The sequence below is a fragment of the Aphelocoma coerulescens genome, chromosome 11 (assembly GCF_041296385.1).
Source record: "Aphelocoma coerulescens isolate FSJ_1873_10779 chromosome 11, UR_Acoe_1.0, whole genome shotgun sequence".
Lineage (NCBI taxonomy): Eukaryota > Metazoa > Chordata > Aves > Passeriformes > Corvidae > Aphelocoma > Aphelocoma coerulescens.
In genome coordinates this window covers 13,014,345-13,040,654 of record NC_091025.1, presented here as the reverse complement: position 1 = coordinate 13,040,654, position 26,310 = coordinate 13,014,345, and the positions used below count along the sequence as shown (strand labels likewise).

General features: G+C 42.5%; 1 protein-coding gene across 6 annotated transcripts in view; it reads right to left on the bottom strand.

The window, feature by feature from the left end:
• ZNF423 (zinc finger protein 423) overlaps positions 1–26,310 on the bottom strand; it is a 227,762-nt gene that overhangs the window by 172,811 nt on the left and 28,641 nt on the right. For 5 of the 6 annotated variants that reach the window (XM_069026874.1, XM_069026875.1, XM_069026878.1 and 2 more), the window contains exon 2: positions 13,527–13,586. In XM_069026874.1, coding sequence (XP_068882975.1) covers positions 13,527–13,586 — 60 coding nt within the window. Of the gene's footprint in view, positions 1–6,337; positions 6,432–13,526; positions 13,587–26,310 lie in introns of those variants that run through there. The other variant, XM_069026877.1, reaches the window with a different exon arrangement.

Genomic DNA, 26,310 nt, shown 5'->3' with positions numbered 1-26,310 from the left:
CCTCTCATTCAGCATGTCCCAAGTGTCAGAGAAGGAGACAGCGGTGTGTACACAGCAACACGAACTGGCAGAGCCCTTGGATCTAGCATAGGATGATGGATGGCAAAAAAGAATAAAAAGGACAGATAAAACCCAAAGTTCATATATTTGCTAGCAAATGAGTAATAAAGGTGAAGAAATTAAGATGGCCAATAATCCAAATAGTGGAAATACTTGAAATAATTAACAAAGTCTCTCCAGAATATAGTGGTGGTGGTGGTTTTGGTTTTTTTTTTCATCAGTGCTTTCTGCTTCTCAAATTTCTCATGAATTACCTTAATTGGGCTCTTCCAGGTATGCTGGAAGTTCCTCCACTTCTTCCTGGCCTCGAAGGACACCTGTGAGAGGGGCAGCTCTGGACTGCTCATGATAGCCCTCACCAGATATTGCTCATAATGAGCCGTTCCCTCTAATGAAAAGGGGGGGGGTAGGGGGAGATATTGTTGCTGTTGTAATTAAGCTTGTGAAGAGTTTATTTGGAGAGAAATTAGATTTATTTACATGCTGCTTTGTTGCTGATGAAGCACCAGCTATCTGGGAGAACTTCTAATTAACCCTAATTTAGTTGATGTGCACTTTAGCAGCCCCATTCCCTGTGTACTTTGCCAAGGTAAAAAGTAGTAACCATAACAAAATTACCCTTTTCTTAAAAGGCACTTTTTTGGGAGGGACCTAGTCCCAACTTTTTTCCTTACATTAGGAAATTTGTGTTTTAGTTGCTGACTGGCAGGAAGATGCACAGTTGACAACTTCATCCTACTCAATGGCTTTTTCAACAGCCTGCGGTGGGTGCAGAAAAAGGGGTTAGGGTTTTGCTTTGGCCCCTTGCACTGCTCTCACAGCCATCACAGCTAGGAGTCTATTTTTCAGCCACTTCCACTTCCTACATCCTTGGCCAGTTATGCCACCTGGCCGCAGAGTTCATTAACCAGAGATGGTTTTAAATTATTCCATTACAGGATCAAGCTAAAAATCACTTAACTCTTACGATGTCTTTTCTTATTTAATAGTTCACTGATGGCTCAGCTGCTCTTCCAGTGCCTGTGGTGTAGCTGCTTGTTTGTCTACAACTCAGAAAGACACTTAAAATACAACAGGTTTACAACCTCTTTACATAAAAAATCCACTAAAAAGTCACCAGTTTTTAAAAACCATTTTGGAGAAAGAGCAACACCAACTCTTATTTAATTTCACATACACAACACCATGGACACTGAGCATCGCTTTTTGGAAATAAGGGAGAAAAATGAAGCAAAATTTAGTTCTCTTATACAGAAACATCTATGCTTTTTCGTCACAACATAAACCCTGAGTTCCAAAGAGCATTTGCAGAAGTGATATCCCTCATGTCTTCAACACTGCAGCTGTCTGTACACATAGTATATAATGAAAAAAAAAAAAGGAAAAAAATGTGGGTTTCACAAACATCATGTCTGGAAATTGTTTTACCAATCTGACTATTACAAACTGATGCAAGGTTTCTGCCTGAAATTCACCTTAATCAGAAAAAGTACATTTTTACTGAACAACCTTTCTTTTATAAGATTATAGACCAAATGCTGCTCTCAGTTATACCTCACTAACCCTGTTGATTTTCTTTATGCTTCTTGGATGTTACTGTGGAAATTTGGCAATAAATGTATTTTGTTTAATATGAACAAGGAAGAGAAGCCAAATGCTTTTTACACAGAACATTTCTCATTCATTTACCGGAATAAATGGTCTTCTGGACTTCTGTGCTAATCACACAGAGTCTGATATGAATTGGTATCAAGATTTAAGCCCACATTTTCTCAGTTCCAATAATGGACACACTGTGTAGAAAGCAATGACAGCACTATGAACTGACCATTTTTCTGCAAATATTTGATTAAATGAACAATGCAAAATTGAAATCTTCCCTTTTGTCACTGAAAGAAGAAGGACAAACTACAGATATCTTTCTTTAATATTGTCAAAATTATGTAGAGGAACACTGCAACTCAGAACATGGTTTTATAGACTTAAGCAAGCTTTATAATCAGAAAAACACACTGATCTTTTGGTTGCTACAGTTTTATCTCCTTGATAAAGCATCTCCTTGATGTGTCAGCAGGAATGGCCTGACACAGCTCTTCTTAGGAGAATGCTAATTCAAGACCAAGTTACACATTTCTTTTAACAAAAACCATAAGTGAAATCAAGATGAAACTAATCAGTCTGTCAAAACAATACATTTACAAACCACAAAAACATCTTATTTGAATAAGAAAGAAATAGTTCTCCAACTTTCTTTCTGTGAATGGAAACAACCACTATCTCCATTTGTATTTACTCATCTGACAAAGTCAGGGCACAGGAATTTAGCGTCATTTAAGTCACCTATAGCCCCTATCCAAGCTAAATAATACCAATAAGCACAAGTCTACATCATGCCCAGCTCAAGGGGTCCAAAAAACCTCTCAGGGGAAAACCAGGGAAAACCATCATTCCTCCTCTCAAGGAGAACACAATTGATTAAAATAAAATATACACAGATCTAAATTTCAAACCCTTGTCAGAGGGCTTTTTCTACCAGGGTGCTTCAGTCGGCCCCAGCTCACTATATGCGCAGAGGGACATGGCCAGCAAGTGCCTTCCCACCACATTTCTCTCAAATTGAAAATCCTCTCTGGCTTTGGTGCAAACAACAGTCAGAGCCTTAAAACACATACACACACTACATGGAGATCTCACCATGCCAGTGGTTTTCTTTATCCAAGCAAAAACATCCAACCAATAGGAGGAAATTTGCCTACGGGGTCCCACCATTTTATGCTGGCAAATAACTTGCTTCAGAAATGCTTCAGCTTGCAGTATCAAGGCACTTAGAGGGGAAACTGTGGGATGAAGTGGCATGTGTAATCCCATCATTCTACCACAAGGAAAAAACACTGCCAAACATCCGAGTTTTCCTTTTAGAGTTTTGATGAGTTTACTAAGAAAGTGTAACAGTGAACTCACTGACTAGACTGCTCAAGTTTAAGGAAAAGTGTGTTTCCTTTAGTCATAATGATGCAATAAAATTTCACAGCTCTCAAAAGCACCTTTTGGGTTTGAAACACATAAGTAACACTTGCATATCAGTTTATTTGTAAAACATAAACCTCCCCCCCCTGCAGAAGCCTGAAACACGAGAGCTCAGAGTGGTGGCTCTCCCCTTCTCTTAAGAGAAATAAGCCTTTACCCAAACACTACGCCTACAAATTTCAATCCAGTAACAAAGGCGGTGAACTTTCTAGATCTAGATTATTACATCACTAAAATATATTGAACAGATTCACTGCAAATGCATCAAAGCTTTCAACAAGACTGGTTATTTTCAGCCAAATTACCAGGCTGATTCTTAAACACCAGTAAACTGAAGGAGTCCTTGTTTATCAGTAGCAAACTACCAACTTATCCTCAAGGAAAGGCCAAGCTAAAATGTGTACCTCTAAATCCATGTTGCTCAGCAGCTCTCAGAGTAATGTCATCCTGACTCACATGTTTACATTTTTACTGCTAATTGATTTACCCCTTCTGAAGGAGTTGCCTTGAATAGGAGGTGTCCCTTCTTTCTCCCCTTAGCCCCCCCTGCACCAGCTTCATTACGACCCTGAGCTGTTGCCAAAATGAGATATTGCCTCATTTTTGGTACCATGCCCTTGAAGGCATCTTATTAGAAAAGACCATTTCTTAATTAACATTTTTGATCTTTAATCTATTACACATCCCTTTAATCCCATACGGAGGAGCTTTTGGCCCACTTCCGCAGAGTGGCGGTGGGAGGCAATAGACTTGGCAATTTGTGCTGAGGGCTCTCTCCCAGCTGGGCTCCAGCATGGCCAGCTGCAGGGCTGGCTATGCTCTCACTGGTCAGCAGCAGACATTTGCATTTATTATTTTATTGCCTTTTTTTTTTAATATAGACTTCAGAGAGCCACCGCTCAGTATTAAAGCCAACAGGCAGAATGGCAAGCTTGTGGGTGAGATCAGACCTCAGCAAGTGGCTGTCAAGCTCTTAAAATAACCAGCAAAACTCTTAAGTAGGAGATTTAGTGGATCACCAACATGTGAAGTGCTAAAGAAAAGTACAATGTTAAGTCCCTTACATCATTTTACTTGCAAATAATTACAGCAATTACAATGTGCTAACTGGCAATTAACATTACAGGCTTCACAACTCACCAGAATTTTTTAAAACACGCTGTGGCCCTATGTAAATTGTCTCTTTGGTACTTCTGAGTTGGTGGCTGTATGAGCTAATGGCTACACATTAACTCAGCAGATCTCGGAACTGAATTGCCCACGTGCCAGATAATTTAATTAGAGGCTTGATCTTGTCAGAGCTATATGCAACACAGACTGTTTCCAGGCAAAGTGTGTGGGTTTTTCTCTTTAGTGTTTTGTAACTGTCTAATAATTTCTACTAACAAACACCAAAGCCATCCAAGGGAGAAAGGAGGCATGGGTAGCAGCACACACCAACAGGCAGCATTCCAGTCCCAAGTGCAAGGAATTCAAAAATATGTAGAGCAAGACACGTTGAGCGCCTCTTCCACGTAACACCCCAATCTCCTGCCAGGTCTCTGCACACATCTATTAAATCTTCATCGCGCTGTTACTCAGCCCCAAAGAAGACAAAGGTCACTTGTCTCTAAGTGAGAGCTATAGGGTATCTCAAATCTCATTATAAATGGTCCCATTTAACAGTTTTCTCATTTGAATTTATACACAACAAATGCAAGATTATGAGATGAGCTTGGTTTACTTTGACAGTGACATCGTAATTCCTTGTAGTGAGACTGGAAAAACGCTACTTTAGACATTAAATGACAGAAATGCAAACATATCTTCTATTACGGCCTTAATTTCTGTTTGCTACGTATTTTTATACTACAGTAACAATACTGGGACTCTTGGTCCATGGTAAGCTAAACAGCTTAAGATAATTTAACCAAAAATACCATGGTAAAGGCTACTAAACTTTTACAAGTCAGTTCAATGTTGAGCAAGACCCACTAGAGGTCCCTTCCAACCCAAATGATTCTAGTTTCCTGTACTGAATAAGCAAAGATTTTTGGGCAGAGCATCATAAATTTCATGCATTTCTTCACTGCAGAGTTTCATATCAATGTTCTTAGCGCAGAACACAAAGCAGTGCAGCTTGTTTATTTCACTTATTTTTTTTTTCTTTTACAACCTTGTTTATAAAACCCCATTCTCACGACTGCCACGATTTATTTTTTTCTTAAGAAGAATGATAACTGGGGATCCACCACTGTGGCATTATATTTTATTGATTTTTCTTGTTTAAACAACAGGCCAACATAATATATTCTACTATTCTTGTTCTACATTTATTCAGGCTGGAAGCTTTGAGCTACCAGTTACAACTGGTACAAAGTATAAACCAGTCAAAGGAGAACAAGTTTCTGTGAAAACCAAAGAAATTGTTCACCAGGAGACTTTTGTTTAACTCTCCAGCTGTCTGCTTTCACAAAGGTGAAACCCACTGCAATTCCTTCCTACGGCAGCATGGCTTCATCCTCCCCCACTCCTACTAGCCAGGAAAGGTAGATTTGGAAAAGCAAAGCCACTGACCTGCAGAAATTACTCAAAGCAAGATGGGCTGGCAAGTGCCCATCAGTTCCAAAGCCAGAGCCCTTTGGGGAAGGTCAACCTGCAGTATTGTGCACGCTGCATAATGCAAAGTAGTGTGGATATGTGGCACAAGGAAGGCTTCCTACTAGGTTGGGGGGCTTAATCAGCATTTGCAAAGTGCTTTGAGATCCTGCATAAAAATATTTACTGAAATAAGCTCTAGAAAGCACAAATTGCCTGACCATTCCGTCTGCTCAAATCTGCAGATTAGCAAATCCAGAGTGCAGCAGAATTGGATCAATTAGAGATGAGAAGGGTCTATCAGGTGATCTTATCCATCCCTCTGCTAATGTAAGACTATTCCTACAGTGTAATTTCAAGCACTTTGTCCAGTCTAGTTTGTAAATTACCAAAGTAATGGAAAATAACACCAGGCTATTAGATCCCACTACCTGGAAAGGTTTCCTGATATTCAGCCCAGCGTTTCCTTTGCTTTACCTTAGCCCATTACTCCTAGTTGTGTCCCTGAAAGTTATTGTAAACAACAGATACAACTTTTATCCAAAAACACAAAAAATGGTTATCTAATCACAGCCCTTCGCTTGGGCAGCAAGGGAGAACAAGGTAGTGCCAGTGAAAGAAACACAGGAAGAGATGAAGAACATGGGAAGGTGCTATACTGTGCCTTCCTCACCTCCAGTGCTCACTCCAGCTCAATGGCAGATCCTTCAGCAGGATGTTCATGCCTGGGGGAGACCAAGCAAGCCCTGGAGAGCCAAGAAAGCTGCTCTTGATGATCCACCCATGAAAATGATTGACCTCCTTCAGTCAGTGCTAGGAAATTAAACAGTGTTACAATCTCCTAGCAGATAAAGTGCCAACAGGCACACCTTTAAATAAAAAGCACCATTTGTCACAGGGAGAAAAATCCTGTTATCCCCTGCCCACCTCACAACATCAGTATGCAACCCTTCGTGCTGGAGGCATGTTTGTATCTCTGGCAGGATGCTGCTGGCAGAAGACCCTATGGGAACATCCCCAAAGCCACAGCAACTCCACACCAAGCTCATACACCAAGCTCACAAGACTTCAGATGAGGTTATCCCGATGACCCAGAGATACTCCTAGATTTAACTGAAAGCTTGCTGCCCATTACCAGTCCTGATACACTGCTGGCATCCCAGTGCACACCAGTCCTTGGGGCCTTATCCACAAGGCCAGGTGAGGCTGTGACCCTGCAGCCTCCAGAAATACTCTCTTTTACAGATATAGCTTGTAGCAATTAGGAGGGCTAGCTTTAGGCACTGGGAAGCTGGGCACCAAGGACATGCTGCCATGCACTACACTTGCTCAGCTTCCTTTAAAGGCAATGTATGCTGGAAAGCTGCTCTGTTTAAGAAGTCTGGCAAGGGGTGGGTGATGGGGTAGGGGGAGCACTCGATAGCTCACTTTGAAATGAGCTTTTCTTTCCTCGCCTCTTGTACCATGGAAATTAATTCTCCTCCTCTGTGCTATCGCTATAATTTTCCCAATTAACATTTTTAATAGTAAGTATTTTCTAGGAAACGCCATAATACACAGGTGTGTGCTTCTAATTTAAATACTGACACCCATGCTGTGTTCACATCTGAAGATTGCTCCTTCTTGCCGGAGATTCCCTCCCCAAACAAGAGGGGAACACCTATGGCGCCGCTCCACCAGAGACGCCCGGGCAGACTGGCGGGGCGGCTGTTTCCATGGCACACGCACGTGTTGGGGCCACGCTGCACTGCGTGCGCTGACAAATCCCATTTTTAAACTTCTCCTTTCCCTGAAGGTGCTACAGCTGTGCAATGTTGGTTGGACTTCAGGGACTCCTGGGAACCTCCCTGTCACTCCAGCCAACAGCCTCCTGCAGCCTCACATGCCGCTTCCCAGGAGCCCAGGAGTGCTGGGAGCAGAGGCTTGCTCACAGGAAGCCCTCATGACTGCAGAAACAGAGTTGTGCCGTGAGCACCTACAAACAGAGGAATCTGGAAACGGTTTACAACTACTTATACTGTTTCTTTTTGTATTATCCAGCTACAAAAATCTTGTACAAAAATGTCTAGGATGTTCATCCACCACATTATCCGAGTATCGGGTACTTTCTATGGCTTCATCTTCTGTTTGACAAAACACTATCAAAAGTACTTTCTTTAAATACGTATATAAATATATATAAATTGGTATTTATCTAAATAAAATATTTAGATATTGGTAATAGTAAAATATTAATGCTAAAAAATAAGTTTTATAATTAGGAAAGGAGAATTGTTTTTATTTTCTCTTCTAAAGGACATATTACAACATGATACCGTAAAAATCCACACATTACCAAGGAAAATAAAATTTCAACTTATAATAAGTGGGGAATGCAGTAACCTGAGCTACAAACATTCCAAGCTTTATTTCTTGTTTGCATTTTTTTGGGTTCTGGATGCTTCCAGAGCAGATGTTTGAAATTTTGAGAACCTCATACTGTACTGACTGGGCTGCATCTAACAGGTAATGCAGGGACAAGGATGCCATTTTTAAAACCAACATAAAAAAGCCAACCAGTTGACATCTCACAGTATATTACAAAAATATTCAACTAAAAAAGTTATCAAAGTCTCTTAAGTTTTTTGCTAAATTCAAAGATTTATTTCTTTGGAAATCCTTACCCAGTGTAATCAGTATCTTCTCATACTGATTTACTAATGAAATCAGCTTTTAGAAGATATCTGAGCTTGTGAAGGCACTCAGGACAGGTAATTTCAGAGTACTTGCAAAACAACAGGTTTCTAATGTGCTCTGAATTGCAACTGACCTTTCCAGTGCTCTGCAGCAGAGATCACAGAATTTCACGTTGTGTCTTACAGCATTCTGCATTTAGAACTTAAATGAGAAAATCTGATCCATGTAGGAATAGGGAAAAAGAGTTTGGTGTCTGTGGAGTCTCTCTCATCTGAACACCCTGACTTGCTGCTGACACAGCCCATGTCCACAGGCAGAGGGCAGGGACAGCCCTGGATCCTGGGACACCACACAAGGGATGGGGCCCTGTGAGGATGGTGCTCTTGGTCCTGGGCACCAGGCAGTGGATCATGCAAGCCCAGGGTGCTGGAGGAAAGCTGAGGGGACAAGCAGCTGCATAGGCAAAACAGGCCTACCCAAGGGGAAAGGTGAGGTGGGAGAACACATTTTCTGTTATTTATCTCAATAAGCAGAAAATGGGAAAAAGTTAAGACAAGAATACTTGCGGCAGAAAGTCTCTGTTTGCTTCATGAGACCCCAGCTTTCCCAGGAAGCCAAAATTAAACCCAACTCTACAAAACAGAGGAGAACAGAAACCCTCAACACTGGGAGCAGACAATGCAGCACCGGGATCAGAAGACAGAAAGAGGAGGAGAACAGAGGGAACAGCCAGGAGGGAACAGGCAATGCGAGCCCCAAGCAGCAGAGACAGCATTAAAAACGCCCCAGCATGGGCTCTGGTAGCCCTGCGGAAAAAATAAGTCTCCAAATTGTGTCAAGATGTTGCTCTTCTAGAGATACCAAGTGAAAATTTTGATTTACATAGCTGGAAGATGCCATGCAAAGCATAAGAGAGAGGAAAAGGAGTGACCACAGAGTGGTTTTCCTTTCTTTTGTGGTTCATTTCTGAAAGGCTGCTGCTTCCCCTTTTCTTTCCCTTAAAGGAGGGAAACTTTAAAAGAAATTGCAGAAGACAATTAAAAATCAAAAGTAGTGTACTGTATAAAAAAAAGCACAGGGGAGAAATCTTAACAGAAAAACATCAAATATCTGTGTCCTAAAACGTTGTGTTTTGGTTTTTTTCCCCATGCTGTGCTGTGTCAACATGTTCCTCACACGTGTGCCCAGCTGCTGCTGCGAGCTCGGTGGCAGGGACAGGAAATTTGGAGCTAATGGGGAAAGCGGGGAATACCAACCTGTAATTTATTTTTATGATTTCTGGAATGTTATAATTGAATTACACTAATGTTATGTGCTAATGGATGGTTGGGCACTGGGAGGCCTTTCCTGTTGCAAACACTGCAAAGAACACCCATGCTCTGCAAACACTTGAGCACAGAGACAAACCCAGTGCCATTTGTCCCCAGCACTGAGACCATGGTCCACAGTTCCCTATTTCCAAAACTCTTTCTTGATCAGTACTGTAACATGTAGCTGCAGAGAAAAACAAGATACCTTCAGCTACCTCAAAAGCAGACACAAAAAAATTAGGCTTTTAGGTCTGCAGGCTCCTGAGGAGAAGACAGAATCTGCTCTGTTTGCCCCAGACAATTCAGCCAAGATTCCCTGGGGCCTCACAGTCAGGCTAATGAGAAACTCCCCAGCAACTCCCATATAAAATGCTTTCATAGGTCTTTAAAATGCCTTAAATTCTCTATATATTTACTAAGACTTTTTACTTCTTTAAAATGTCCCTTGTTGCTCCTCAAGATAATACCCTTGTGATGTATTGCAACAGAAATGCAGCATTTGTCTGACCGGACCTTTGTTTTGCAAGTATTGAATCTTATTTTCATCTTGGCCTCGAAGCAGCCAGAACTCCTTTTGCAGAGCAGAGGTAGGCACTTGCCTGGCCCCAGCAACCCTGCCCAGTCCACCCCCAGTGACACTTTTGGAGTAGTACAGACAGGCTGCAAGGGCTGCATGTGTTGTTAAGTGGGGGAAAGCAGGGGAAGGAATACTGAGATACACTGCTCCTCTGGAACAGAAAACATCCCTGCCTCTTACACAGCAAAACACTCCTGACCATCTATTTAACAACAAACTAAGTCCTCGGATTAAGAGAGGAAAGGAAAAGCTTTTTTTCTTCCTTTTACATTAAGGAAAAAATGTTTACAAAACCTGAAGAGGAAGGAAATTTGCTATATACCCATTGTTAAACAGCACTAGTGGACACTCAGATTATTCACCCTGGTGCAAGGCTCTGCTTCTTCTATGTTTTCTTGATTCTCTAAGTTATTATGTACACCGTTTAAGTTGTTTCCATAAAAAAAAAAAAAATACACTATTTCTAGCTTTATTTGAAGCACTGAAATAAATTCCTCAGTGCAACTACACCACGGGTTGGATTCCTGCAAAGCATTTTGCCTTTGTAGGTTTCACCAGGAACAAGCAGTTACATGAGAGAAGACAGCAACTTGTGCACACACTCTGCCAGAGCAAGAAGGATGGTCCTGTACCAAGCCATCACCAGACAGACCCATGTGAGCACAGCATTTCCGTTACCATGGTGTTCACAGCCAAATTTCCATGGACTGCACTAAGCAGCTCCCATGAGCAGCCCCTTGCCCAGTGCCATGGTCTGGTCAGGGATGCGCAGGCTGTGCACCCTCAGTACGTGTCAGGGGCAGAGAAGCCCCATCAGGAGACACCAAGCTTGGAGCTCCATGTTTGGCACACCAAGGACATCAGAGCCACCTGGACATTTGGCACATCATGGTCATCACAGCCACCTGGACAAGACCCATGAATGCAGACTCAGCTTGTGCTTACAGAAAAAATTTCCAGAATGGCTTCTACTGGTAAGACGAACAAAATAAAATACAGCAGCAAAAGCTCCTTTTCTCCCCACAGATGCACCTATATAAATATTTTGCTAGCGGAAAAATATAAATATATATTTTTAAAAAGTTTAAAGTTTACATTCTACCAGTAACAGCTCTTGCTGTTCCTACATACCACCCAACCCTGGGACCATGACTCCCCCAGCCCACAGCAGCTGTGCAGAGTGCCAGCAGAATTTTTCAGAAGTCATTTTGTATGTGTTTGCACTCACACAGAGATGTACAAACACATACAGGAGAAGAAGGGAGAGAAATATGTTAATTTGAAACATCTGGCAAACGTTTCAGAGTTAACAAGTCCCAGGTTTGGCCTTTTGGGTTTTTTTTCTTTTGGGGGAGTCAAAGAAGGGGAGGCAATTTTGTCATTTTGGGCCAAGGAAGGAAGGGGCATGAAACAAGAAATTGAAGCATGTTTTTTCACCCTTTATTGAACTTCAACATCACACTACTGGAGCTAATGCAAACAGGAAGATCATAAAAGAACATAATGAAAGTCTCGCACACTGGGACTGAGGGACTGGTTTCAGTTACTGAATATAGCTGTGGAGCCACACCACACAAGAGCCAGTGACTCCACGCAGCCACACCACCACAAACTTGGGCTTTTTAAGCTTTTTCTGTGTAGTTCCTCAATCACATTCTAGCCTGCAACTTGTGTCCCATGTACTGCATCCTGTCTTGACAGGATATGGTATTACATCTTTATACACATACAAGATTGACATCTGTAGCTGCTAAACGTATTAAGAAAAAAATCCCCCGATTAACACACATTTTCCTTAAGCTGCCATAAATCATGCATACAATACATTCTATCCCACATCCGACATCTTGAATGAAAGCTATAATTGTGGGAGTAAATAAAGAGAAATGGAGACTCTACTAATTTGGTAAAAGCCTTCCACAGTCTGTCTTTTACTTAAGGCATAGTCACCAACACCAACAGAAATCCCAAATTAACTCTGCTGTGCACAGAAATTATTTTTTTTGTCATTGTTTTGAACCTTAACCTATTTTGAATTTAATACACTTCAAGACTGGTGATAGATAACACCGGTAACTCCACTCCACTGCTGTTTGAGATGAAGGTCAAGCAAGAGAGCTGGCGAGCGCTCTTTTCATGCACCGTTAGCTCCAGGCACAAAGGGGCCTTCGACATCACAGCTGGGGGTTTGCAGCAGCAGCAGCAGCAGCAGCAATATTTGCTATCAAAGACTAGTGAAAACACAAACCCCTCCAAATAGCCAGAATGCCCAGAGAAGATGCACCCAGGGCAACTGAGAGCACAGTGGGTACAAAGTGAAAGGCCACCAAGTGCCATGCAAAGGCAGTTTGTGCCTTCGAGACCAGACAGATGCTCACTTCAGTAAGAAAGTGTCTCCTGGGAGCCAGTTTCCCTGTGACTCTTACAAACCCATCTAACTGGGAATGCAACACCATTGTTGGTTTTCATATTACTGCTCAGTTTCTGAGCTGTTTTCATGTCATTGGTGAGCTTTTAAGAGAATACCATTGCACAGTCCAATGTGGAGAGAGCACAGAAATAGACTTACTGGCTTCAAAATCAAAATTATTCTAAGCATCTCATAAATGCTAAAAACAGGCAGCAAAATATCTTTACATGGGGCACAGTGACTGAGATGTGGTTAGTTACTTGAAACACAATCTAATCTGACATTTACCCTCATGTTTGTGTTACCAATACATATTACACAGACAAACTTGATTTATCCTGTTCAGTTTCTTGGGCCTCTCTTTATTCAAATTATTGACCTAACACAGATGAACAAGCCTCAGACACATGTTTATTACTGTCAAGCAGACCAAAAGCTCATTCAAATTTTAAATCTTTCTACCATGGCGATGTACCACTTTTATTCTCCAGCCCTGACAGTACTTTCCAGTTTCCTCTGAGAGGAGAAATACACACATTCCAGTTGAGACCAAGGCTTAAAATTCCTATTAAAGCAACTTTTATGTAATTAGATTGGAATGAATGTGTAACAGTGCCCATTGCAGAAAACTTCAAAGTGGTTATACTGGAGAAATCACAACCCGTTTCAGTGTGCCCACAAGAAGAAAGAATGGCTCTCTGGAGGATAAGAGTATATTAGTCTCTGTGTGTAATAGATTTTATTGACCATATGGAACTGATATAAAAATTGTGTTGCAGTGGGTAGTCTTGGATTTGAGACAGGAATGTGACATACAAAATACAGTTCCTGTAAAAAGCCTGGCAGCTTTCTGGCAGTTTTTGCAATCAGAAGAACCTAAAATATTTACCTGATTGAGTCACTGACGAGTCCCAGGTCAAAGCAAAATCTGAAGATTCACCCTCTTCAACTGAAAAAGAATAAAAATAAGTTGTGATTGCTAAAACAAACCAACTGGAAAGCAAAGTCATCAGAAAACTAGGTCCAGCATGACATTATGTATTAAAACAGACTTCTTCACTGCTGAAAAAGAACTTACTGCTTTCTATAAAATAATTCATAAAATGGAAATTTACTAAAGAGATTTTTTCTACTTTTTAACCTAAATATGGGATTTGTGTTTGCAGTTTCTTCCTGAGCAGGTAGCAGTAAGTTCATGTGAAATTTTAATAGATGTTTAAACACCACTACCTGGTAAGTGTTCACGTTTGAAATTCCGTACATTTACAACTTTCATGTGCAAAATTGCCATTGTAAATATAGAATTTGTTTTTGAAATGAATGTTTCAACAGATTGTAGTAAAGAACTGTCCTGTGAAGGAAAAATTGCCTGACTTATGTCATCCTAACATACTAACATATCAGCCATATTCAGAACCCAGTAATATCTTCACAGTTTTTTCAGAATTAAAAAATACTATTTTGATGTAGAACCACGTTCTGTGATATGGCAGTCACAAATAACTGCTTTTAAGGTTTGTTGTCACTGTGAAAGCTGTCAGAGCCAGATGCTCAGCACTTGCAAGTGATGTAGCTAAAACCTTCTGCCTCTTAAGAATTATAAAAACCACTTGATTCTTACATTCTTAAAAATAACTAAGAGAACAGCCAACAGCAAGCTGGGTAAAAAAGTGCCTTATCCTGCTGTTACTGAAATCAGTGGTAGTTACACTAATGTCAGAATGGGCATTTGAAAGTGATAACTGCAGAAACTCTTCTTCTGAATTGCAAAAATTTATCATCATCACCTGCCCACTCTGTCATCCTGACACCAAACAAATCTAAATTATAAGTCTTTTTTTTCTGATTAAAACTATTTAGTCCATGCACTGAACAATCTCTCACCCTTTCACCCACATTATGCTGGATTCAAATGCACATTCTGTAGAATTCTGCAACTGGAATCCAAACCATATTGCAAGGCCACAAGCACAACCTCTGTTGACCAGCCCTGTACGTTCAGGCCAACCTGCTCCAGTGAACACTGACATTTGCATCACAAGAGTCTTGATTTTATGCTTTCATCACAGTTTTTCCCCCCATCCAGTGTGGAATTCTGGCATCAAGTTGATGTTAGTGATAGCATCATATGGCATTAGGAACAGAGAATATAATTTACATAGGCAGTGCCTTGAAAAATATAACTTTGTTTTCAAACCATAAACGTGTGTTCCATAGAAGGGCACCACTCTGGTTTTCTTAAATCTGTGTGTTTAGTAACGGAGAAGCATGAAATTCAGCTGTTTCTTTGGAGAAATTATACTTGAGACTTGGTTAGACTTTTTTCAGAGTCTATGTTAGCATAAAGGCCGTGTCACATAATATTAAATTCGAGAATGACAGAGGAAAAACAAGAGGCAAAGCTAGAAGCTTATTGAAGCCATTATTGGTCCTATTCCCTGATGGTGGCAGAGGCGGCTTGGCTGGCGCGTGCTCCCTCCTGAGGGCTCACCTACCATTTTGTGCTCTGTAAGCCACCATCTTGTTCCCATTTTGACCCATCCATAATAGAAAAACTCTGGATGCAGTTATCCAAAATACCATTTCAAGTCTTACACAAATGCATGTCTCGTTTTAACATCAAAATCTATATACACCTGGGAGGGTTTTTGCTCCAAAACTAAATAAGCCAAGTTGGAAATTCATGTACCTGACTCAAAACAGACAAGGGGAATGTTTTAATTTTATTTTATCCTTGACTGCTTTTTGGTTGTTTTGCTTGGAGAGTTTTTTATATTACTACTTTTATGCTGAGGTTTTTATTTTTTCTTTACATTTTGTCTTGGAAAGATTTAAAAAACCCAGTCTGCTAAAACTACACAAAAGAGATAGATTTGGTTCTAGTCAACGAGTAGTATATGGATCTGCACTGGTCACTGACAATTTTAGCAACACACTGACTTTTGTGTTGGTCAAACACCAAATTCTGCTCCAGTCCTTGAGCTGCTCTAGGGCAGCTGGCTCCAGCACGTAACAAAACCATGGTTTTTGGAATCCCTTAAATGAGGGCAAAGGTTTGAATCAGCCTCTGTTGGCATTAATTTGCTTTGCTCCCTAATGACTGAAAAGGGGACAGAGAACTTACACGTGGAGACAACAGCACTGAAATTCACTTTATATTATTGCAGTCATGGTTTCAGGTTCTCCCCCTCTATTTGCACAGACCCACCACAGAGCTGACAGTGCTGCATATCCATGGAAAGAGGAGGCCAGTGGGATGGAGCCTCCTGAGCTTAGGCACAGACACATCGCCCTGCAGCTGCTGCTCACAACACTACCACCACCTTTCCCCTTACTTTTCCCTTTTTCCTTTAACTCTTTTAAGCAAATATCATCTTTCAGAGGCTAAACCATAAGAAAAAGTAACAGCCAAGTCTATTCCAAGAGGAATTGATTGCAGTATCAACTGACTCAAGCACTTAATCCTCACCTGCCCATCCACCCATCCATCCACCCAGCTAGACAGGAGGCAGAGAGAAACAAGGAGCAAAAGCAGCCACATCCAGAAAAGACCAAAGACTGTATCTATACACCCATTAAGAAGCCCCAAAGGTTTGATGGAAAATGGCATCTGTGAAGCTGAAGCAAAAAATAGGTGATCAGGCTTTGTCACAGACACCAAGTTTAATTGTAAGGAGGCACTAAACTCCATGTGCTTCTGCTCCCTCTCCATAATGGGCATAAAACCAAGAGCTGAGAGGTTCCTCTGTGGCTGCCCTAATCTTCTGGATATAAATGGTTATTTAAGGAGCCAGCATTTGAAGTGGTGTCACTGCTGGCTTTTCCTCAACCTCAGCAGTGAGCAGAAGCCATGGAAGTTAGAAGGAAATATAATGTTTTCATCCTCTTGAAGTCAACTTCAACAGCCAAGCATTCGCAGCTGAAATTTGCTCTCAGTAGCATGTCTTTGCTGGAGTCACAGGGAAGCAGGAGGAGGCTTCCCAGGCTGGTTGGAGATATGGGGACATGATGCTGTGCACAGAGGGCAGAGGAGTCCCACAGACCCCCATCTGGGGACAGGCCCTCCGGGGACTGCCTTAGGACTTGGTGAGCCCTCTCTGGCAGGGCATAGCAGACCCAGAACAGATTTGGCTGCTATGGCTGTGAAGGGATTTCCACGTCTCACTATTTGAGAACCAAGTCAAAAACACCCTTAGTCCATAATATTACCCAGAGATTCACTTAAGCTGAATTTTCAGTTTCTTAATATTTTTGTCATCATTCCTTGAAGCCTAGGTTGGCTCAGGTGACCATGTGTATCAACACCCACTTTGTAGATGCTGTTACTTAACTTGTGGTAATGGGCAAAACAAAGCCAGGGAAGACGTACAAATCATTCAATACAATCACTCTCAAAATACACAGCAGAGTAAGAATAATTCCCATTTCATTAGCAGGAAAATACATTTTCTGAGACATGCTAGACATAATTATCAAAGTCAAGGTCTAGACACTTCCATCTGTGCTAGTTAATCACTCTGAATGTGTGGACACCAAAGTCCACAAGGCTGATGTTCAGCATGGGCAGGAGCCACCCAAGTGCCTGAAACACTGCAGCTTGGGAAAAACACAAGAAAACAGCAGCAACATTCAAGACAGAGAACCATGATTTTCCAAAGCAACTGGAGATCTTGTATCAATTCTAACTACTTTTCAAGAATCCTGGTGGCAGGACAGTGAAGGCTCAGCATTTCCTGAAATTTTGGAGGCATTTCATAGCAGGCATTGAAAATGAAGACACACAAAATCACTGATGTTAAGCTGTGGGCAGAATGTTCACATGCACTTCACAGGGTTTTCTGCTGAATTGTATTCTTCCCATTTTCTTTCACAAACTCAGCTCATTTTCTGCCCAATTTACATGGTGTAAATGCCTGCACATTAAGCCATGGTTGGAACAAAGAAGTTGCTATGCAAGTACACTCTTACTCTGGTCTCTATCTGCTCTCTCCATATGATCAGCTTAAAATGCTTTGGAAATTGATAGTTTTACTTCTTCAGTAATACAGAGACAATACAGCAAGAGGACAAAAGTTTGGTCCCACTCTGCTCCCTGTATCTTGGCACAACACTCAAGGTGCAACACACTGAGCAACAGAGAGGGCACACATGGACTCTTCATGCCAAAATCGCTATGGAGTTTGTTTTAAAAAATGGGCAAGAAAAAGTTTCCAAGTCCAGTACTACAGCTTGATATCAACACTCACAGCGCTATACTTGTATTTTTAAAGCATTACCTTTTTTTTTTCCTGCTCTTTTCTAAATGATCCATAGTATTTGCCAGCACACAGAGATAAAACACTGCAAATAGAGACTTTTTGAGCTGCATCCTTCAGGGTGATGATCCTGAGATAGTTATAGGAAACTCAGCAAAGCATGTGCCTGCTACAACATCTGTGTCTTTGCTGAAATCTAGGGGCATCTATGAAGCTGATACCCTTCAGAAAGCCCAGGTTTGATTTAAAAATAGCCTTGGTCTGGCAGCGTAGAAATTCTTATTGTTAGTCAGCTCAAAAGATAGTTAAGTTCATGGATTGCCCACCTGAGGCCTGGTGCAGGGATGTCATTGCTGGCAGTGGAAGGATGCATCTGCCTCCCCTCCCTGTTCTGCCCCAGCACAGGAGGACTCCCTGCTGTCATGTCTGGAGAAGACCCCTGTTCTGCTCCAGCTGACTGTGGGGCCCAAATGCAAGAGCCAGAACAAGCACACGGCCAACACAGGGAAGAACTGTGGGCAGTGGCAACATCACAATACAGCACTCCTGTACATGCCAAATATTTGCATTTTGCCCGCTCATCTCAGATGTTCTCCAAGGATGCTTATTTAATTGCTAGGTCACGAGTGCTACAGGCTCAAAGATTTCAGTTCTTTGTGCTCAGAGAAACTTCTGAAAGGATTCAGCATCCATTCCCCTAAGAGAGAGAATATCTATTTATGGGGCTACCATTACCTGAACTCCATTCACAGTCACAGTGCTTATTTAACACTTTATCACTCCCAGGAAAGAAGTTAACCTTATCAAAGTAAGATGCTTCTGCACCAAATGTTGATTTCTAGATGCAATCAAGCTTTACAAGTGAGCAACAGCCCCTCAGTAATTGAGATGGCATGTGTATGCTCCCTTATCCTATTACACAGGCTTCAAGGACCACAAGGACCAGTTTAACACTTCCCATAATATAAAAACACCATAGTACACTACCTAAAACATCAGGAACTGTGAGAGTGTGAGGAACTACTAAGAAATATAATGGGTTAGAAGCATGTCCCACAGCTGATAGGGGGAACTTTCCTGAATCAGGGCTGTTACCAAGCACTGCATTCAGGATCACGGCTACTCCCTCACCTGCCAGGAACCTTAGAAAACACCAGGCACAAAATACCTTGAATGCACAAAATGCTGGTGCTACTTTTTAATTTGGAGGATTTTTTTAGGTTTTGTTGGTGACAGAAGTCTCAGATAAACCCAGGGAAATCTCACTGATGCCTGGGTATTAGCTGTAATGTGCGTGTCAAGACTCACAGCTTTCCCTCTAGAGAAATACTCCAGCACCAAGCCGCATTGTAAGCCAGTCACACATTAATCACATCTTTTCCTGCCCTAGCTATCGGTACTCGCACACAGGAGCGCCGTGATCTTCTCTAATCTTCAGGTTCCTTTGCCACTTTCCGACACAAAACTCTGAGCTGTCCTACCCAGCCTTTGCTCCATCCCTCCCATCATATACAATTACATGCTCCCAAATCAGCATAGGACACAGAATAGCCCCATCCGATCACCATTCATCTGCCACGACTCATCCCACAGCACTGGCAGCCTGGGATTTGATACAGTCCTCTTAATCCTGCAAAATGCAGAGCAGCTTCCATTTCCACAAAGTCAAAGGGAGCTGAGGAAGCTCAAAACTTTGTGGATCGGGGATTGCAAAGCAGTCACTTTCCAGCTGCTTGGCATGGCAGGAGCACAAAGGGTGTTAACAACCTTTACACTTAAATAGCCGGTATTTTCCGTGTGCATCTAGAGCCCATCCTTTGGAGAGGTGCAGACAGGCTCATGCTTCAAACTGAAAGAGGAGAACACCTCTGCTCCACGGAGCCTGCTACCCAGAGAGGCTTAGTCCTGCACAGCCCCGGGAACTGCCGCCACAACTAGCAGTGGTAAAGGTTTGGAAATGGCTACTCTGAGCAGAAGCCAGCCAACCCCTCCTGTTCAGATCACTTCTCAGTTTGCTGTAAGGCTTTCCCACTCTCCACCTTAGATGTTCCCTGATAAGATTCTCCATCATATCGGTAAGACAAGAGTCTGCAAAACACAAAAATCTGCAGCAGGAGGGTAGTAGCAGCATGAGAAGCAGCCCCATTTGTTATTAAATGCAGCGGCGCTGCGGCAGAGCTGCAGCCGCTGCCCGGGAGCGCTGCAGGGCGCAGAGCCGGCCCCGAGCCAGGCATCGCCTCCTCCAGGAGCCAGGCTGCCCCTCTTTGTCGGCAGCTGGGGCTTTCTCCCGCCACTGTGCACAGAAAAACCTTCACATTCAGCAGGAAAATAGGAAGTTTTGAGGGGCTTATTCTCAGTCAGCTGAGAATAGATGCCTGTGAGTGTATCCCAATGTATTCACAGTACCTTGCAGCTAGAAAGGAAAGGGAGATCCCCCTGGTGCCTCATACCAACATTCTACCAACATTCAGGGGAGCAAAAAGGTGCCTGGCAGAAGCTTCTGGGTGTGCTTTATAGCAGCCACTTGAGCCAGTTTACTCCCCTTAGAAAATCAACTTCATCAGAGGATTCCTCTCAGGTCTCCCCATGTTTACAAGGCATTTTGCTTGTTTGTGTGATCATTTCCATTCAGCTTTAGTAACACTTGGCTCTGGTGGTCGGTGGGAAGGAGCACTGGGACACCAGGGCAGCCCCAGAGAGGCAATGGTGTATTCCTTGCCCGTGTCCTAATCCTGGGATCCCCCATGGGAACCATGCATGGTCCTCAGCACAATTGCTCACAGCTCCAGGGCCACCTCCTTGTTCCCTCCCGAATGAGCAGCTGATCCAGCCATCGGTGGCCCTTAGCCAGCAAGGGTTTTTTCCACCTTAAATAGGGCCGTTATGTATTAGTCCTTTCATGAGCCAGCAGGCCAGGGAATAAGACAAGAGGGTTTACTGACATGGCTTATTTAGCGAGTTCAGAGCCTAAATTTGCACAAGTTCTCTAGCTGCTTTTCTCCAAAGTCAGTAATAGGGCTTGGCAGAGACTGTGGGTTTTGCTGGCAAAGTCAGCCTTTTTGTGTGAAGGAGGGAGGAGTGGGGAAACCCAGACTGCTGTGCTCACTAGGTCAAGGAAAAGGAAAAAAAAGAAAGAAAAAAAAAGGGAAAAAAAAAGGAAGAAGGATGAGACAAATGGGACAGAATTACAAAGGGAAACTGAAAAAAAGATCGTTAGGAACAGAAAAAGATGTGAAGGTGATTAAGAAGAACAAGACAAACAACAAAATAAGGTAGCACTAGCAGGTTTATGCAAAGGAGATCTAATTATGGGTGGCTAAATCCTCCAGGACATTAATATTCCATCGTAATGTGTCTAGTTTCCTCCTTTCCAGACATGGCAGGGAGGAAATGAGAATCACTTAGATACACTGTTTAATGAGCAAATGATGGACGATCACCAAATACAGCCTGCCTGATAAGTATCCATTAGCTTAAACTCGCACAGTAAATCTGTGTGCAGCTAACGGGCCTGCCTCTTCCAACGCTACAGCAAAACTTAATGGAACTGCAACCAGAGAAAGGGAGACTTGTAAATAAAAATCTCATCTCGGTGAGACAAGAAAGACTGTAGGACATACATAATGGCTAATCACAGCCTTTCCCACAGACTGCATACCTGACTCACAAGTCAGGGTGTATTTATTCCCAGTGCTCATATTTAGTTTTTGTGTTTCTAATTCACATATTTCACTGGAGACAGATATTTCCCATCCAAATCTATTATGTAAATAAATACAAGGGTTAGGTGTAATAAAATGCAGTCAGTGTTTCAGGCTGCTGTCAAGAGCAACATCTTATACATAAAATACATTAAGCTTGTATTTCTTAAAACTGAGCCTGCAGACACCCCATGATACGTTTGGGATCAATACTCTTACTGATGGTTCTTATAGTTTGTCATTGAATGTTAATCCCCAAAGGGCAGGGTGGATTTTTTTTTTCCTTTTAATTGCAATACATGGTATTTAATCTGCTGAATGTTCAGGAATTTAGAGCTTTCTTCTGCTTTTTCTGCCTGGAGTTTGCCTGGTCGTGAAACTGGTGGAGTGCACCCAACCCAGCTCAACCAACCCACCCTGCTGCTGACCCATTCCTGCCTGGCACAGAGCTACCACTGACATTCTGCACCCCCAGACCCACCACCCACCATAAGCTCCACTCAAAATTAATGGGATCACCCAGAGTCCCTGCCCTCACCTGCCCTTGTTGGGCTAAGCCCCAGCCCACACCACACATAGGCAGGGGGCACAGAGCAGAGGTGGTGAGAGAGGTGGAGATACAGAAGGAGATGGGGTGCAGGGTGGCCAGGGGACAGCAAGCACCATCTGCCTATGGGCACCCTCCTCTCTGCACTGTTATAATGCATTTCTAAGGCAACTGTCACCATAGTGTTTGCACCTTCTTCAAAAATAGATGTACTATGAGTAAGCAGACACTTTAAAGCTCAAGTGAAACAAAAGAGGTGAATCCAGCAATTTCCACATTGCTCGTAAAATCATAAATTTTACTTCAGCAACCAAGGGTTTAAATATCCTTGTTCCATTTGTAACGCAATTGGATGACAGAAACACATACGTGCCAAAACTCTACCAAACTGAAGCAAGGAAGATAGAGAAAGGGAAGACTAACACCTCCACAATTCATGTCCAGGACTTCAAGTCCATGAGTCAAATTTGCAAGTTGTGAAGTGATCCCTTGATCTGCTTGAAATGCCAAAAGCAGGCTGAGCTTACCCAAAGACAAGATGATGGTGATGGATGCAAGTAACAGACTAGAGGTGGGTCAGCAAGTGCAATAACCAAGGTGCTACTCAAATAATTGCAGTATCTTACACCTTCCTCCAAACTTTGGGTTTAGAAGCTGTATTAGTGAAGGCCCCACTACCCTGTATGCACTTCTGAGCACAGATACTGAATCAAGATACACAAATCTCAGGTACCACCTGTTACAATCCAGTTTAAACCCAGAAAAGCAAAGAAAGCTAAAGTCTCTGTGCATAAACTGGGAAGAACTTAGATGGTTCAAAATATTCCCAGAAATGAGATTAAAACCAAACAAGATTAAATATTGATGCCAAAAAATTGATGTATTTTATTTACTAGTAGAGAGGCAAAGAGAAGGAAAGAGAAAAGAAAGAAAGAAATAGAAAAAGAAGTGGGGTGAGGGGGGACAGGGAGATGTGACAATGGTTAGGTAAGCACATCACCCATCTGAGGGTCCCATTGATGTCTCATTGCTCCCCTCCATCTGATCTGCTGCTGGTGATGAGGGTCCCCTGTCGCTGCTGTGGCCATGCCACCAAATACCAAAGAGTGCAGAATTTCATGGATTAATATACACTTTGGGCCAGGTGGGAATGCCTACCTGTCTCCCTTGCAGGGGCTAGCCTGACACATTGTACCTTACAACACTGAGGGTCTGTTGCACCATCTCTGGTGCAGGGTCTGGGGACCCCTTTGAGGGGGGATCCTGTGATGGGCCATGTCACCCCTTCTGCTGTGGATAAGCTTCCACACCCCCTCCAGTGAGGACCCCTCTGGTGGGCTCCTCTGCACAGTGGAGGATGAGCAGTCACTGTGCCTCTGACCAGAGGCGTTTCCAACACACACCCAAAGTCTCTCCTCCCCCCACTCTTTGGTTCCAGGGTCTGTTTGAGCCTGGCAGCTGATAGCCCTGGGCTGTGGTCCTCATCTTGGAGGTGTTAAGCTTGTGCTTTGTGAATGTCCCCAGCCCTGAGTTGTTACTTTATCTTCATCTGCGAGTGGTGTAGTGGCCCCTCAGTCAGGGCCCCATTCAGGGTGTGTTGGTCTTCTCTGCAGCTTTTGGAATACAGTTTTAAAAGTCCTTCATGAAAACGTTTAAATCATAAGCTATAATATTTCAGTCTCTGACAGCAGCCAAGACAATGTTTGCAAACACGTGAGGCTGTGTGCTGGAAGACAGCAGATCTGAGACTTGCAGCTGGCAGAGACAAGGTGCACATGGCAGAGTTCAGCTGGAGGGATGGCACAGGCCAAAGGGATGCCTTGACTGTTTCCTGAACATAACAAAAAGTCTACAATGAAATGAAGTTTCAAAACCTAGTCAAAGCACCATGAAATTCAAATACTGGGCTTTGCACAGAGAATGCAAGGTCTCACCAAGTCAGATTTATTGCAAACTTTGCTTCTCTGGGGAGGAAAAAAGAAAAAAAAGGCAGAGGAAAGATGGGGAAGAGCACTATTTTTACATTAGGGCTATAAAGTTTCTCTATAAGCAGGACATCTAATAAATTTAGGTATGAAATTTAGGTATGCTGTCCCTGTATTCAGACACCTAATGGGAATGCTGAAAGGTTAACATCTAACACAGGCTAATGATACAAAGAAAGGGGAATGTTCTGAAAATAATCTACATATATGGAAACAGGAACCAAACCGAGGAAGAATGAAAGCAGATAACTAGGATCTGCAGATGAGTAGTGGGGCCATAACTCCTTACACTACCTCTTGCTCTGGTAAAGCACATAGAGATTTAGGTACACCAGCAGACTGAGTACACCCTGCCTCAAATTGCAGGCTGCTCCCTATTGCTGCTAACAGGGATGACCCTTCCACATTCTGCTTAGCCAAATCCATCCAACCACATGCCATTCTGTAATAAAAAACTCACAAAAACAACATTGTCGCACCTGCTGTAGTCAGACCAAGAGCCACATCCCTTCAGACCCTCCTGCCATGGATAGCAAGTAGCCTTTCCCTTCCCTTTGGCAAGGAGCTGATGTCAGCTCTCCAGCTCTTCTCATCATCACCATAAATCAAGTTCCACTTCACAGGTATTTTTCCACTATTGATTTCAACCAGACCCAATAGAAGCCAAGGCAACGTCTCCCATTTCACAGGATCTGAGCAGTTCCAGATGACAGGGAACCCCAACTTTCAGAGTTAGGTTTGAGGTAGAGAGTTTAATGCCATTAAAAAACTCACACTTGCAAACATTATAAAAAAAACAGAAAATTACTTAAACAGCAAGCAGCTACCTTGAGGGACACTGATGAAATGGTAAAGCACGCAACCAACTCTAGTCTTAAACAAGTTTAGCCTCTTACTTCATAATTCTTCAAAGCAGGCTTTACTACATTATGCCTAAAGGCCTCATCCCAGCTGCAGCGAGCTCCAGCAGGAGCAGAGCTGCTGTACCAAACACTTTGTTTAGCATCACACTCCCCTCCACAAATACCCCATTCAGTACCCAGGACTATTAATCACAGCTGAAAAGAAGTCTTTGACCAGATTTCCACACCTCAGCCTAAAAAAATACACCAATTTTTACTGCAAATCCTTCAAACTTGGAAGTTGTTTCACTGGTGAACTATGTTTGCAGCATAGGTAGCACAGAAAAAGAAAAAGAAAGGAGGCTTTTCCTGACCAGCCATTTTAATTAGAGCTATGAGGGCTTGAAAAATCCCATCTGGTGAGTAGAGTCATTTCCCCCTTTTCCCCTCCTCAGAAAGGCCAAGTTTTGAAACGCTGAGCACATCAGGCTGTCAGTGCTCGCACTCCATGGCTGTCCCAGGCCAGCAGCGGGGCTCAGGCCCTGGCCAGCCCGAGCAGCAAAGCCCTGCCCTGCCTGAGCGGGTGCGGGCTTTCAGCAGGCGTCGGTAGGAGTTTGTTTCTCCAGCAGTCTCTCACTGTGGCTCTTTTGTGTATGCAAGCGTGTGCGTGTGTGTGCGCCTGTGTGTGTGTGGCAATACTCCCCAGGCTCGCTCATTTTAATGCTGCTTTCTCCCCAGATGAAAATATACATATTCTTATTAAGAAAAAAAAATGTGCAAAGTATAAATTTGCATCTATGATCATTTCTGGTTCATAAACTGTATTTTAATAATAAAACAATATATTCTTCTGTACTGCCTCTTAAACAGTAACGGTAAAGTCTCTTATTTGTACGTGAGCTTAAATGTTTTGATGAAGGAACACGCAAATGGTATAAAATGTAAAGTGAAATAGAGACAAAAAGGGTAAATAAAAGCAGGAGTAAAGCTAATACATGGAGAATCCTGTCTCCTCCTTTTGATTCACGTGAGTGGATGCCCCACACTTTTCTACTGCAGAATTTTATTACACAGGTTGAGGGGAATTCTCCTGCTGAGATTCTTCTACCAGAAAGACAGGCTTTGCTGGCTGCATTAAGGTGAAAGAAATTACAATGAGGGAGAGAAAATTGTATGTATCACATAGAGCCCTTTGTAGCATCAAATTTAATTTGCAGAAAAATCAACACAGCCACCATAACGTGGAAACTAATATATTTTATAACCCCTTAACAACCTGTCCTTAGTGCTAACATACCATAAAGAAATTTCAACATCTTGTTATAAGTGTAGTTTATTTTAAA